General features: G+C 41.0%; 1 protein-coding gene across 1 annotated transcript in view; it reads left to right on the top strand.

Moving 5' to 3' along the window:
* Positions 1-295, top strand: part of LOC104626700 (cysteine-rich venom protein ENH2-like) — a gene marked incomplete at both ends in the record, with an annotated part of 3,578 nt that extends 3,283 nt beyond the window's left edge. The window contains 1 exon segment of the mRNA XM_010294691.1: positions 207-295. Within this exon segment, the coding sequence (XP_010292993.1) occupies positions 207-295 (89 nt within the window).
* Positions 296-16,018: the final 15,723 nt, after the last annotated feature.

Below are 16,018 nucleotides of genomic sequence, written 5' to 3'. Positions count from 1 at the left end.
TTCCCTAAACCTTATTGTCCCTCCTATTTAAGATCAAAGTTATTCTATTCTATACATATCTCAAACTGAAACATAACTGTCTGCGAAAATCATTTTATCCAAAAACTTCTGGGTACCTTTCATCGCCATAAATAATGTAAACTCCTGTTAATGGTTCAGAGCTGCACTTTGGCCTTGTTTTGTGTTGTATTTCTTTCAAATTTCAGAGGAAACAATGTAATGGAAATAGCTACACCTTACAAAAGTGGACGAAAACGCGCAGACTGTCCAGGTCACTGTGACAGAGGACTTTGCAGTAAGTGAATGTATTCCTTACAGCAAACGTTGCATTACCTCAGATAATAATCTTGTTCCTTTGTAAGATTTTACTTTTTCATACTTACTGCTTGCTAATCTGGAGGAAACATCCTAGAACTTCCCCTTTCATTTTCCCCTAGAAATAACACTGGTTAAATACCCCACCAGAACAGGCATAAACAGGGGGTTGGACCAGATGACCTCCGGAGGTCCCTTCCAACCTCAGCCATCCTGTGATAAAGGGTAAATTGTGTTGCTGTCGAGCAATAGGTGCATTATCACACTGTCAGTCTTCTGCTGCTCTCTTCTGGAAAGGTCAAGAAAAAATGTCTTGATGTACATCTACATCTAAGGGCATGAACAGATTGCCAGCCTCCACACATCCCTGTGTGCATGAAGATCTGCACAGGCCCCTGGGTTCTGCAGACCTCCATGTGGAGCATGTTGAAGTATACAAATAGATAGGTACCACCTTTCTGTCTGCATTCCCTTTCCTATAATATTCAAACAATTTTAACAGCAGAGCAAAAACACAAAGACGATATAGACATAAAAATTTGGAGTTTTTGGAAAATGCAGAAATATCAGACCAGGACTTTGTTTTCAATTAATATTTCATGGTTTTGTTTCTGTCATCTTTATTTAGCTAACCCTTGCAAGTATCAAGATTACTTTGGAAACTGCAGAGATCTGAAAAACTTACTTAGCTGTAACCATTCACTGATGAAGGAGAAGTGTCCTGCTACCTGTAGCTGCACCACGCAAATCATATAATATCCTGGTGGATGTCATTATAGCTGCTGTGAGACTTACTTACTAGGAAAGAATAGAACTCACTGTGAAGTGTATTCACTCTCAGTGCATCAGTTCATATAGTCTAACCTATAGGTAACATTCTTTTCTGCAGTCTCACCATTATTTCAGTTCTAAATAAGTCTAGTAGCTCAAATATCCTCTGATGTTATTTTAGACTTTGTAGAAATCATGCTTAATCTATTACTGTGTTACTTTGTGGTTTTCCTTGCAGTGGATCTTCCACTGATTCATTTCTTTTTAATTGGAAACACACTTTTAAAACACTTGAATTTTTTTTTTTTGCAAAATATGATAAATGCTACTAACTATCTACTGTTAGCTTTTCTTTGATTATCAGTTGAATGTATTCCTGCTAAACAAATACATGATTTACCAGCAGTTCATAAACGGAGCTTTTCATTGAACCTATGTATAATTCAATTTTTTAATTTGGAAAATTCCTTATGGGAAGACCCTCAAGGGTCTCTGATACTTCATGTGAGTGGGCATGAGACTGGAAAAGAAAGACAAAGCAAAAAGTGACACATTTTTTTGTACAGCCAAAATAAGAGACACACATTGAATCTGCCAACTATTACTCCGTGGCCTAAACATAAAGCTTCTGATGCATCTATGTATGCAAGCGATAAATGATATTTTTTATCATATGGCACCAACAGCTGAGAAATAGGAATGGTTTTTAAAAGCATTCATACAAAGAAAGAGGTATATATACACCTTTCCATCCTCTCTCAGTCTCACACTTGTTTGGAATTCATATTGCAGCATGTAGAAAAAATACTGATACAAACCAAACGAACAAACAACAAAAATCAGTAGATCCAAGCCCCCAAAAATCCCCATCAAAATATCTGATATTCTCCAGAACATCTCAGGAAACATGTTCGTGCCAATTCCCTTCAGTACACACCTCTAGGATCTCTCCAGAAGGATTAAGTTCAACCTCAGATGGGCCTTCTCCCACCTCTGCTTGCTGGCAGGCCACCAGCTCCTGCCCAGGGGCAAGTTTAGATGGATCTGCTGTGCTTGGTTTCAGCGCCCTGTTATTTCGTGTATCACTTCTAATGATGCATTCCACAGAATCACAGAATCACTAAGGTTGGAAAGGATCTTCAAGACCATCAAGTCCAACCGTTAACCCAACACCACCATGCCCACTAAACCACGTCACGAGGTGCCACGTCCACACGTTTTTTGAACACTTCCAGTGATGGTGACTCCACCACCTCCCTGGGCAGCCTGTTCCCATGCTTGACCACTCTCTCAGTAAAGACATTTTTCCTAATATCCAATCTAAACCTCCCCTGGCACAACTTGAGGCCATTTCCTCTTGTCTTATCACTAATTACTTGGGAGAAGAGACCAACACCCACCTCACCACAACCCCCTTTCAGGTAGTTGTAGAGAGCGATGAGGTCTCCCCTCAGACTAAACAACCCTAATTCCCTCATATGCTTCTCATAAGACTTACTGTCCAGACGCCTCATCAGCTTCATTGCCTTTTTCTGGACACACTCCAGCACCTCAACGTCCTTCTTGTAGTGAGGGGCCCAACACTGAACACAGGATTCAAGGTGAGGCCTCACCAGTGCCGAGCACAGGGGCACGATCCCTGCCCTGCTCCTGCTGGTCACACTATTTCTGATACAGGCCAGGACGCTGTTGCCTTCTTGGCCACCTGGGCACACTGCCGGCTCATGTTCAGCCGGCTGTCAACCAGCAGCCCCAAAACCTTGAGTAAGGTTTTTCATTTCGTATCTTTATGCCCTTTACGCTGCAGGGCATGACTTCAAACGACTGTGTATCTGTGTTCATCCAGAACTGAGGACTTAGGTTTGTTACCTGTCAGTGGCATTGGTTACTTGGAGAAATCTTCTGACTGGTTTAGTGAGGGGTATTATCACAATCATGCCTCTTCAGCTATTGACAATATTATTACATTGATAAAACAGTACTTCATAATCCTCTTCCAGCTTTTTTTAATTTTATAGCTTTTATCTCATCTTTATATTCCTAAAGTTATTAAAAAGGTCGATACAGAGGAAACAGAAGCTGGATTTGCTTATATTTTATAAACTTTGATAGATGTTAAAACCCAAACAGACATCTGGAACAGCATCTTCTCATTGAAGAGAAGCTCCTTCCCACTAACCTTCCTCCTTCCACTCCCAAGCAATACAGCCTGGCGCCATGCCAAATGCCGGAGGGTGTCCCGCTGGACAACCAGCTGCTCCTCAGGATCGGTGCAGGTCTCCCGTAGGTTTTGAGTCACATATACTAGCCCTGAGCAGGACTGATCCCTCTTACCACCTTCCCTTCCTATTTTAGACAACAAAAATAGTTTTCTCCACAGGGCTGCAATTCTGGGTAAAAACACAAGAGGGTGAACCATGCCCAGACATTTAACTGCGTCGGTTTTTCATTTCTTCTACCTGTATGAGTGGCTTCTGCTTTTCCTAGAAATTGAAGTTCTGGGCCTGCCCTGCCCTGATTTTAACACTTGCCTCCACAGAATTTCTTAGCCAATAATGGGTAAATAAATAATCACTACATATAGAAACAGCTTGGTAGCAGTTTCTTCTCCTTCATCGTGTCATCCTGTCTCTGTTGGCCAAATTACTGTCATGTCAGAGCAATCTATACCATCAAAATAAGGCAATTTATGGTTTCCAGGACATTAACGACTACTTCTGGTAGCCTCGATTTTTTACCTGCCTGAAGTTCAGTTTCATCATCATGACTCTATACCACTATTTAAGGTTCCTACAATCACAGCAATATTTGTAGAAAGCGTAATTCAAACCAAAGCTGAGTAAGAATTTCCTGAGAAACCTCTGTTTTCCTCAGAAAATACTGACCTATAAAACCTCAGTTCTCTTACAGGAGGATACATAATTTTGGCAAAACTCTTACGGGTTTTCAGGGATATTTTCCAAGCTTTAATTTCTGCTTACAACCAATCCACACACACACTTCCTTTTTCCTCCCTCTGTCTCTGGCCCAATGAATATTTCAAGAGGAATGATTTTATTATCAGAGGTTTCTGACAGTTCCCTCCCCAAAGAGCCAGCTTTTATGCTCTGAGTATCCAGCTATGGATATCCAGCAGCAGGAGCTGGAAGAGATTTTCTGCATCATGAGGTGCCACCCTGGAGCACCATGCATCCCGCTGGGCTGCTGGGGGTATCCAGGTATTAACCTTCACACTTCCACAGGGAATTTCAAAAGATTCTGCTTCCTTATTGATGTGGAATAGAAGAAATAGCAGGTGAGATAAAATGCTACCTGGACGATCCTGTTTCTCAATACAGACTTCAAGGAGAGCTTGGGTCACTCCACTTAGTTGTTCATGTCCCTGGAAAGGCTGAGATGCTTCTGAATATGAGTTTCCCATATACACGTGAGGTAAAAGCAATATGACTTTCACTGAGATCCAGTACGTCAAATAACATTTTTCTCCATTTTCTGACTGTATTTTCACGAACTTATTTTTCATGCTGATGCCCTGAGAGTTGTTTCCTTTGTGATACTAGCATATGCTTTTTCGTATGTGCTGAAGTTACATCCTACATCTACAGGATTGTGCTACTTTTTAGGTCTAGTTCAGGCGAGAATCTAGTAACACTGAGAATTTCTTACAATTTCTGTTCTGGTTCCAGATATATTCATAAGAAACACATGTGCTAAGAGATGATAAGAGCAACTGCTATGGTACAAGTCCAAGCCTTATCTGTGGAGAATGATGTAAGAGCTCTTCAGCAGTTCACTTACTGACAAGGACTTTAAAGAAAAAGTTTTGAACAAATATTATAAAGTAACTTTAACAATCTTGTGGCTTATGAAGAAAGAACATTTTTGATATTTAAAAAGTACCAACTGCAGTAGTCACGTCATCTAATTTGGCTGTCTGAGAATCAACCTCTGGGCTAATGAAGATGGAAGATCTTTCACTTTCAGTATCACAAAGTCTTGCTGAGAGTCATGGGCCTAAATCTTCCCTGTTTTTCTCCATCTATTGTTATGATACAGAGAACAACTCTTCCATAAATCTTGCCTCACTCATGTCCTTGACATATCACACCTACAATAACAACAGGTTAAGCAGCTAAAGTTAAAACTTTATACTAGATGGAAAGCAAGGGTTGGAAACCTTGACATGCCATTAGAAATTCGTGTTGTCAGAACATCCAATTAATGCCCAGGAAACAAAATTGTAGCAAGATGCTTGAGCAAGACCTAACAGCAAAAGGCCACCAGAGCAGGGACAGGATGAGGATGTTCCCCACCCCTGGGCTGCTCCCAGCTCTTCTAGGCCAGGCTGCCAGAAATTGGATTCCTCTAAGTGTAAGGGCCACAGTCAAACAGTGAAAAACAGGAGACCGACTTTCTCATTAAGAAGCTACTTGACAGTTACTGTCTCCACTCCGAGCGGCAAGCAAGACATTTAACTTCCGTGCTTCAGCCTCACCGACTGCAATGCAGAGATAAACTGACAAAGTCAGGGCAAGGAAGATTAATTAGTGGATGCTGAAAAAGTGCCTGTGAAGCACTCAGACCTGTTAATTATAATATCGCATGCAGTAGCCACACCTCCAGTATAATTATATCTCAGTTTAACCACAAGTCAAGGGGACACAGGGCACCAGGAGATACAAGTGAGGAAACAACACTCCCTCCCACGCTGACCCACTGGTGACGTCTGAAGGTTCACAGGCTGGTCACCGGGCTCAGTCGTCTGCTCTTGGGTCTGTGCAATACAGCCATGGGGCTGTTCCCTCGGACCGACAAAAATATACTGACACCTGCATCAATAACAAGTCTTGAAGAAAGACAATTTTTAGGAAAAGTTGAGGTGACACATTGGCATGGAGATACTCTCACATACATTAAGGAAATGTCCCATGTTAATTATTGATTCTGTTACTGATGGGCAACCCAATGCTCAATGTGTGTAACTGAAATGACTCTTTAAAATGCTTATCGACAGATTTTTTGGGTTTTTTCCACAGTAACAGAAATGATCATTCCAAATCAAATGACATTTTTCTCTTTCTGTTTTGTATCATTAACACTCCTCTGCTTTCTTCTCTTCTCCCACTTCTGCATAAAGTGATAGTGGTAAAGGAGGAAAACCCAAGCTGCCACACTAAAATCAAATTAAGACTTTTATTTGTTTTGTTGACAATTTTGAATGAAACACGAGGGGGGGGTTATTAATTGACTTTAAAACACATATTTTTATTTTAAGGCATGCAGAACCATTCCCCTATCTTCTTCAAAAAGTCCTTTCCCAATTTAAACATATTCCAGAAACCTATACTGAAGATAACAAAGGTGGTGTATGTTAAACCATGTTATTTTTAGTTAGTGATATACAACTTGCTTTGTACAGGCACATATGATAACTAGAGCTTCCACATGAACATTTAATATCCTGGAAATCTATCACATGTAACAGTTTAATAATTCAGTTTAACCACAAGTTCTAGATGACCTTTGCAGCATTCATACCCAATTGGTGGCTTACAGGCAAGCCCCCTTGAAATTTTTTCACTCCTATGTTTGACTCCATAAATATTTCCTCAGCCTGATGAGGAGCAGAAAATACAATACCGTTCAAGCACAGTGTGAATGTTAGAATGATTTATGGGAATATTTTTGTCAACTCAGAGGTGTGAAGAATTCTCATCTTCCAACATTTCTGTACTGGCAGAAATACTACTGCATATAAACTTATAGCAGTAAAACGTGTCCTTCATCAGAGATTCTCCTTTAATATTGGAAATGCTATCAAAAAAAGCTCTTTTGCTACTAAAAGCTTTGTATCCAGCTAGGAAGGAGATGGCAGGATGCTCTGTTGGTATATGAATACAGACTTCTTATCTAGAGGTAGACTAACTCAAAGTTAAGTCCTTTTTTCACCACCTTGATCTATAAGGCAATGGAAGTCTAATGAGACAAGATTCTAGCCACAAATACTTGCAGTAAGTAGAAGAGCCTACTCATTGATTGTAACAGCTTATGTCAGAGCGAGTCAGTCTGGCAAGACCCAGGTGAAGATCTGTAAGCTCCTACTTTGCACATGCTCTAACTCTTCTCGAAGTGTAAAGACAGCATTCTTTCTCTTGGTTCAAGGCAAAATCTGTGTATCTGAGACAATGGCAGGAAATGAGGCAAACACCTCATGACAGAAAGTTTGGTCAATCTGGACACATTTTACTCACAAACTTTTCCAGATCAAAATCAGGTTTTGAGTCTCCTCCCTGCTATTTTTTTCCAAAGCAGGCACTATTGTTGTGACCTGGTGGTTATCTGGCAGGCTTTCCTGGAATTCTGTGGTTTCGTGACTGTCCAGAGAACTACTGTTGCAGGTTAAAGAGTATTTACAACTTTACATACCCAAAGGAGTAAGCTCAACTCTTTACCCACTCTCTCTGGCTCAGGCACCTACACTGAGTGGATTGTTTGCATGCAGAAATGGTGCTATCTAGTATGCTGTTGTCTCAGCTAACCCTGTTCCTCAGAGAAATTCAAGCAGTCCTTGTTTAAATACCTATTTATTTTTGTTACATATTTGCCTTTAGCTATAAATAAGAGGCACAGAATCGCGTGGTTATTTTAGGATGTGCTAGGAGTAGTCATGCCTAGAAAGCTTTTTCCAAAGCCCATTGGAGACGATGGAATGAGTGGGTCTGATTTACACCTTTCAGTGTCACAAAAGATGGGACACGGTTCATTTGCCAAAATATACACCCAAACTTCTCGCTGCCGTTCACAGTGAATTTTCTGATAAATCTCCTTACTATTTTAAGAATGGTACTTGACACTGAAAACATTAAGAGTAACTTGACCAGGTCTCTTGCAGTCCCACAGGAGACATCTCAAAAGACAGATTGAAGTTTTGACATCTCTTCATATCACCCTCACCCCAGCCAGTTGAGGACAATGTTTGTAGTTATGACATTGGTGCTGGGCCATAGCAGGCAGGATTCCTGGTGCCAAACTTCTTGAGTGTTCCCTGAAATAAGTCAGGGCCTGATCCTTAGACTGCGGAGGATTCTTTGCTTCAATACCTTATCCCTGAAACAGAAATCATGTTTTCTCAAATCAATAATCTGCTATGCAGCTAAACTAGTTAAAGTCTGTAAGAATTTCAGGTGGGATTCATCTCACCAAACTTTACTGGCCTGTGGTGTTTGTCCTTTTTAAATTTGAGAGAGAGGCAGAGAGAGAATGAAAGAGTGAGAAGGAAATAAGTAATTTTTACCTACTTTGGGTGTCTGTATTAAGATATGTTTCATTACACCCCTTAAGTAGCTATTTCCCTTATCTCTAATAAAGTGAGCACCAGCTCACCCAGATAAATGTAGACACCTACAATGTAGACATTTGTTTCTGCAGATGCTATGTGGAATTAAAAGCCAGGAACTCCCCTTTCTCCCTTTTAGTAATACAACAAATGTATTATCACAGAAATCATAAAGACATTTGAAGTGTGCTATTAAGTGTCCTCTTAGTCTTCTTTTGTTCTAAATAAACTTTCAGTTGTTCTTTCTGGGTCATTGGCTAGAAGGCAGGTGGGTAACGTACCTTCTTTAGATGACGAAAAGTTATTTCTCTGGTTCTAAGCAGCTCAATCTGGAGCTTTTTTGTGGTCAATGGGGAGGAGGAAAAAACAGTCTAAAAGTAGTAGGATGAAGCATAGGTCTGGAAAAGCCTCAGGCTGTAAAGGGAGCCATGATAATTGGTTTCGACCAGATGCTTAACATTTACTCAGTTTTCTGTGGTAATGTGGGAGGCAGTCAACATGAACCAACTCTACAGGGGAAAACCTGGATATATCAATTGCAGGATGACTGTTAACTATAAAAGTAAAGTTGTAATCCAATGTCACCTTCGCATGTAGCATGCATTTCCAGAAAAGAGAAGAGCTAATGCCATCTTACATGATATTGGTGAGAACTTACTTGAAATTCTGTTACAGCTCTAGTTATTTGTCATTAAGTGAGCTGAAATTAAGCCCCAAAAGAAGAGATTCAGGCAAACAGACAGTCTGCAATATCAGAGAAAACCAAAGAGCCCACTTGATTAGGAAAAGCAAAAGCTGAAAAAGATTATGATTGCTCTCTACAAACATCAGAAGGGTTAAAAAATTGTAAGAGCTGCTTGAGCTACCAGATATTTTTATCACAAGAACAAGATATATACACTATACTAATACATTTAGTGAAGAAATCAGTTTCTAAGCTTTAAAACTGGAAAGATCAAGCAGCAGCCTTCCAAGTGAATGAAGAAGGACATAAAAACTTTACAAATAGAGGGCAAAACATTTATGGAAGCGATTATGTGATAAACTACCTACAATTCTAGGAAAAGTCCTCAATGACCCAAACATTCCCTGTGTTCCTAAACAGACAAATGATCAGTGATTGAAAAGGTAAAAAATGTCAGTCACAATAAATGTTTTGGAAGCAGCCATCATGTTTCTTCCACAGATTGTAGAAGCTGAGTGTTCATGAGGAAATCAGCTCATAAATGGGAAAGGAGAGAGGAGAAAAAAAAAAAAGTATAAAGAACCAGGAAGGAAAAGTGAAATGAAAGCAAACAGTAGAATATGAAGGCAGGGAGACAAAACATGAGATAAGGGAAAGGCCACCCAAAAATGTAGAAAATTTAATGGACAGGCAAAAATCACCAGAAATATGAATGACCATCCAAACCTAGTATTTAATAATGGTCATCAAGATAGTGTTAGGGCACTCATAGGTTTTAATGGCCCTGACCAGCCTCCCTTGAAGCCTCTTCTACCACCTGCCCATGGCCCCAGGAGCCCATTTTGGCTCAGCCTATTTCATTTCAGTGTACCTGCCTCTAGTCTTTTTTTTTGCCCTGCTTCCTGGATCGGCCTTGTACCATCCTTTATGTAATCAATAAGCATAAGGATGGGTACTTTTGAAACACAACAACAATCCAGACCATTTTGACATAATATTGACCATGAAGTGTCATAAACAAAGCTTAAATCTTTAGAGCATACAGAATCACAGAATCATTAAGGTTGGAAAAGACCTCTGAGATCAACAAGTCTAACCATCAACCCAACACCACCATGCCCACTAAACCATGTCCTGAAGTACCACGTATACATGTTTTTTGAACACTTCCAGGGATGGTGACTCCACCACCTCCCTGGGCAGCCTGTTCCAATGCTTGACCACTCTCTCAGTAAAGACATTTTTCCTAATATCTAGTCTAAAGATAATTATTAGATTATTCCAGTAGCCTCACATTAACAATCATTGCAGATCTAGCTAGACAGATCAGTTGAACAAATCAGTATAAAAGATTTTTATCCAGCTCTATACAAGTTATTTAATGCTGGTAAGCACCTGTTTTAGGTGTACCTGGAAAGAGTCTAAGAAGAATGTGGCATCTAATGAGCCATGGCATGAAAACTTGTATCTTTCACAAGTTGGTATGAACACTTTAGAGACTGGACTTTTCCACTGAAGTTATTTTTCCTTAGTTTCCCATATTTATTTGCTCTCAATTCATTGTAGTGCCTCCAATGTTGGCTTGTCCCGGAAAGGGTGTTGTATTTTAGATAGTAAGTTGGGCTGCAGTTGTTTATTGAGTTTGTGCTTGGCCCATTGCAAGGAAATAATAAATTCATCTTGCCAGTTCAATAGCATGGGACTACTTCTGGGTATTTAGTGATTTAGTACCTACTTCCTGGTAACTAAAAAACAGTCATGTAAATTAATTATGAAGGTCACAAATCATGTCTTCCATTTGGTCAGTGTTCAAGCTACAAGCAGACGTCCCTACTTGCTTAATATTCAGGCAATTGAAAGAGGTGGTTGTTGTACATAGGAAAAACAAACAATATGGGAAATTCTGTAGGAATTTTCTGATTGTTCTACCTACATTTGTAACTTGTGCCAAGGTTCTACTGATTAGAACTTGTGGATCAGTGTTAACACATATACAAAATGCACAGTTTATGTTGGATTTTAGCCTGTGGTGTGGCTCAGAGTTTACAGCACTCATTGAGTCATTGAAATCAGGTATTTACTATCTCTCTGTCTTGACAAATCCTCATGTAAGTTAGACCAATTATTCCATGCATTGCCACTAAATGGCACCTTGCTGCTGTGCCACTAAGAAGACCACAGCTCAACCTCTGAGAGGCTGATGTTTATATAAATGATCAAAGTACCACACATAGCAGGGGGTCTTCTCCCTGGAGCCTGTTTCCTACAGTCTCAGTCTACAGACAACCTCTCCAATCTGGCTGCTATGGATGGTTTGTTGTCCAGAAATAGCACTGGGAGCTATATTAGCTGGAGAGATTGAAGGTAACACATCTTTTCATTGAGGAATATTCCCTAACCACCCTCTTTGGCTCTTCATGCATGCATTGCAATTATTGCGGCAAACTTAGCGTTATGTAGCTCCCTTAAGATTTCTGTACCGTTTGTGTACTCTGCAAGATTTAGTGGCGAGAGGAGTACTTAACCTTCTCAATAGGAGGGCACGGTGAAGTGGAAGAGATGGGAACAGGCCCTCTTGCTGAAACAGAAAGCGTGCCGATTTTCCTGTAGTCATCACTCTGGTGATGTGGCCTTTCCTTACAGCAAATGGAGCTCACAGGACCTTTGCAGGAATAACACAGCACTGTACTGAGCAAAACTGTAACTGTAAAAGCCCATCGGGGCAAAAAAAAAAAAAAAAAGAGGATTTATAAAGCTGAAGGGGATTTATCTAGTTTTCAGCAAACAGAAATGGAAAACGTACTCAACATTTACAGATAGTGGAATAGACACCTTAAAACTCAGAAACACAGAAAATTGGTAAAAACTTAATACAAGGAACAGAAGTTCCTGGGCTGCAAAACAGGGAGTGTAAATGAAGTTGTCACAGACAAGGCAAAGAGATGAATACACTTACTGTTGCAGTTACATCACCTAATGTCATAGCGCTCTCAAATCACTATTTAACAAAAGCACTTTTTTTTGCCTTTATTCCTCACAGGGCTGAGGCACCTAAGTTGATCATTTAAATTATTAAAGCGGCACATGTAATCTGTGCATAAGCCCAGAAAATACCTTGTATATGTCTAGAAAATACTTTCTATGATGTGGCATTTAGAAGCAAGGGAAGCAAGGGAGGAGGGGGTCAGGGGGAAAGCCATTGTGTAAATGAAACTGTTAGGGAAGAAAAGAATTGGTAGGAAAAAATCATATTACTTGCTAGGAAGGGTGAAACTAATGAGGGAAACCAGCATGTTACAGAACGTGCAGATTCACAGGTGATCAGGACTTTCACCCAGAGCCAAAAGTCTACTTAAATTTTATCTCAACTGATAGATGAACATAGGAGGGGTTGCTAGAAACAGTTTCGAAGACTCCTTTGTCCATAATGTGATCTTCAGGTAAAAGGTAATCCAGAAGCATACATAACTTCCTTGACACTGGGAAACAACCTTCCAAAGCCTATGCTGCCAAAAACTCTATAGCTAACACAGATAATAAATCCTGTAAACAACATTGAAAAATAATTATTTTTAGGCGCAACTGTCCAGATTTCTTTTTTAACAGCATCCCCACTACTGAGCTTCTACAAAAGCCTTCCCTTTGGTAGAATACTTTCTGTTTCCATTTAAATCTTTTTCCTATGTTTTGGGAATGTTTTGTTTTGATTAACATGAACGTAACAAGAATACACTGAAGGCAGCAAATCTAAATCAAGTGATGTTGTAGAGTGTCTGCAACCCAAGAGAAACTTGGAGATCACTCAGATTGACGTCGCTTGTTTTCGCTGATGACAGTAAGGTAAGCTGTATCACGAAAGGTCAGTGAGGAACAAAAATTTTCCTCAATGTCCCCGTCAAGTCCCCTTCCCTAGTGCTCTTCTGGCAAGATGCAAAGAGTAGAGTGAACACAAATACAGGTGTATTCGCAGCTCCAGACTGGATTTTAAAACCTAGAGGGAGTCCTCCGTAAAACTCAACTGAGATGATACGTTGCCATGTCTGAATTCATCCCCTTGTGCTTTCTCAGAAGCTTAATATCTGCTTGTCTTTAAAGCAAGACTTAAGTAAGGGACTTCACACTGACAGCAACAGCATCTCTCTGAGAGCCACCTCAGGTGCCCAGATATGATTAAGCGCAGAGGACTGATGGGGAGCAAGAGAAATGCTTACATTAAGAGAAGAAAGACAATAGACATATGTGATTTAGCACTACCGTATTTTGCAAGTAGCATCCAATACTTAAAGCATTCATCTCCTCTATACTGCTTCTTATTGCTTTCTCAGCATAATAGCTAGAGCTTTAAGGTGTATGTAAAGTATCCACCTTCCCTCTGACAGTCCATTTCTTATCACAAGAGCAGTACAAACTGGCCCTTGTGTAAGGGAGAACGAACCCCGTTATCTCTTGTAAACAGCTTTCCTGCAACTTTGGGATACACCTCAACCAAAAGCGTCTGCTTCTGCATTTTTTTCCTTCTTTGCAATGCTCATGCAATAAAAGCAGAACATGAAAGAGTGAAGTTTTTAAGCCCACCATGCTCCTCTTCAACATGGTTTGCTTTAGCCAAACGCAGCTTAGCTGGATGTAATTCTCTGGCCTATTTTATTTAGAGGGAAGAACAAAAAGACTGAGTAATTCCTCCTAGTCTTAACCTCTACCAGTTTTTTGTGTACTGGAGAGTGGAAAAGCGTTGTATAGTAATCAAGCAAGGCCCTCCATAGAGAAGAAATCTGTGTGATTTCAAATGGAAAAATAAAACACAGTTCCTTCAGCAAGAAACCCTGTAATAACAAGGTAAACTAAACCATCATCTATCTATTAAACTGTGATTGCTATTTGTCCATTGTGTTTCCTCCCTCTTCTGATGGACATTTAGTGTTCCCTGTAATAATTTTTCAGCAGTGCATTAGTGACTTTATTTTCCCCGCATTTGAAAGAAATCAAGTAAGAGGCTGGTGGGGGTGATAAGGATCCAGTCAAGACTGGATGGTCAAAAGCTTATGGGTAAGAATCAGGGACCAAGGCAACAAAGGGAACCTTGTGGCTGGTGTCTACTACAGGCAACCAGATCAAGGAGAGTCTATTGACGAAGCCTTCTCACTCCAGCTACAGAAGGCATCGCGCTCGCAGGCTCTCGTCCTGCTGGGGGACTTCAACCACCCCAACAGCAGCTGGAAAAGTAACACAGTGAGCTGTAGGCAATCCAGGAGACTCCTCGAGCACATGGAGGATAACTTCCTGTGCCAGGTAATAGCCCTACCAGAGGGAACGCCATACCAGACCTGTAGGTCACGAATGCATGTGAGCTAATTGGTGACATCAAGATTGGAGGCAGCCTGGGCTGCAGTGATCATGTGCTGGTGGAGTTCGCAGTCCTAAGGGATATGAGGCAGGCAAAGAGTAAAGTCAGGACCCTGAATTTTAGGAAAGCAAATGTCCAGCTCCTCAGGGAGTTAATCAATAGGACCCCCCCCAGGAATCTGCCCTCAGGGACAAGGGAACAGAACAGAGCTGGCAGATCTTTAAGGATGCTTCGCATAATGCACAAGAGCTCTTGATCCCCAGGGTGTAAGTAATCAGGAAAGGAAGGCAAGAGGCCTTCTAGCACAGCTGAGTTGAGACTTGCTGGGCAAATGAAAGGGCAAGAAGGAAATGCACAGACAGTGGAAGCAGCAGCAGGGATCCTCGGACGAGTACCTCATCCCTGGTTGTGTAGGGATGAGGTCAGGAGGGCCAAGGCAGGCTGGAGCTAAACTTGGCAAGGGCTGCAAAGAATAATACAGGTATGTCAGCTAGGAAAGGAAGGTCAAAGAAAGCGTACCCCCCTTGATGAGCAAGACTGGAAAACTGGCAAAAAAGGATGTGGAGAAAGATGAGGTACTCGGCAACTTCTTTGCCTCAGTCTTCACTGGCATTCTTCGCTTCTCTTCCCAGACTTCTTGAGGGGATGGCCGGCAAGTTGGGAACTGGGGGAGCAAAGTCCCTCCCACTGTAAGTGAAGGTCAGGTTTGAGACCACCTGAGGAACCTGAAGATGCACAAGTCTATGGGACCTGATGAGATGCATCCCAGAGTCCTGAGGGAATTGGCTGATGTAGTTGCCAAACCACTCTCCATGATATTGGAAAAGTCCTGGCAGTCAGGTGAAGTCCCTGGAAAAAGGGAAACATTACACCTATTTTAAAAAAGGGTAGCAAGGAGGACCCTGGGAACTACAAACCCAACAGCCTCTCAGGACTTAAAAGGGGGCTTGTAAGAAAGATGGGAACAGCCATTTTAGCAGGGCCTGTTGTGATTGGACAAGGAGTAATGGTTTTAAACTAAAAGAAGGTAGATTTCGACTAGATAGAAAGAAGAAATTTTTCATAATGAGGGTGGTAAAACACTGGCACAGGTTGCCCAGAGAGGTGGTAGAGGCCTCATCCCTGGAAACATTCCAGGTCAGGTTGGACAGGGCTCTGAGCAACCTGCTCTAGTTGAAAATGTCCCTGATCATTGTAGGGGGATTAGACTAGAGACCTTAAAAGGTCCCTTTCAACCCAAAGATTCTATAATTCTATGATTCTGAGACAATCTTATTGTTGCTACCCAAAGAGTCAGAAAACACACTTACTGCTACTTCCCTCCTCAAGGTGAAGGAGGCTATTTAAGGACTGCATGGACAAACTGCACTTACTTAGCTGAGCTTTCAACTTGAGGTGAGGTAGGTGTCTGCTGACTCAAAGTGTCAAAGTTAGTGTTTAATGAAAAAACTCTTCTACCGTGACACCACAGAAATGGGATAAATGTCAATGTTCTAAAAAAACTTAGCTCAAAGTTCAAGAGTTCTAACAAACATTTCTGGCTGGCAGCCGGTCACAAGCGGTGTTC

This window comes from Phaethon lepturus, unplaced genomic scaffold, assembly GCF_000687285.1.
Source record: "Phaethon lepturus isolate BGI_N335 unplaced genomic scaffold, ASM68728v1 scaffold1269, whole genome shotgun sequence".
Classification (NCBI taxonomy): Eukaryota; Metazoa; Chordata; class Aves; order Phaethontiformes; family Phaethontidae; genus Phaethon; species Phaethon lepturus.
Note: the sequence above shows the minus strand (reverse complement) of the source record. Positions and strands in the feature narration are given on the sequence as shown.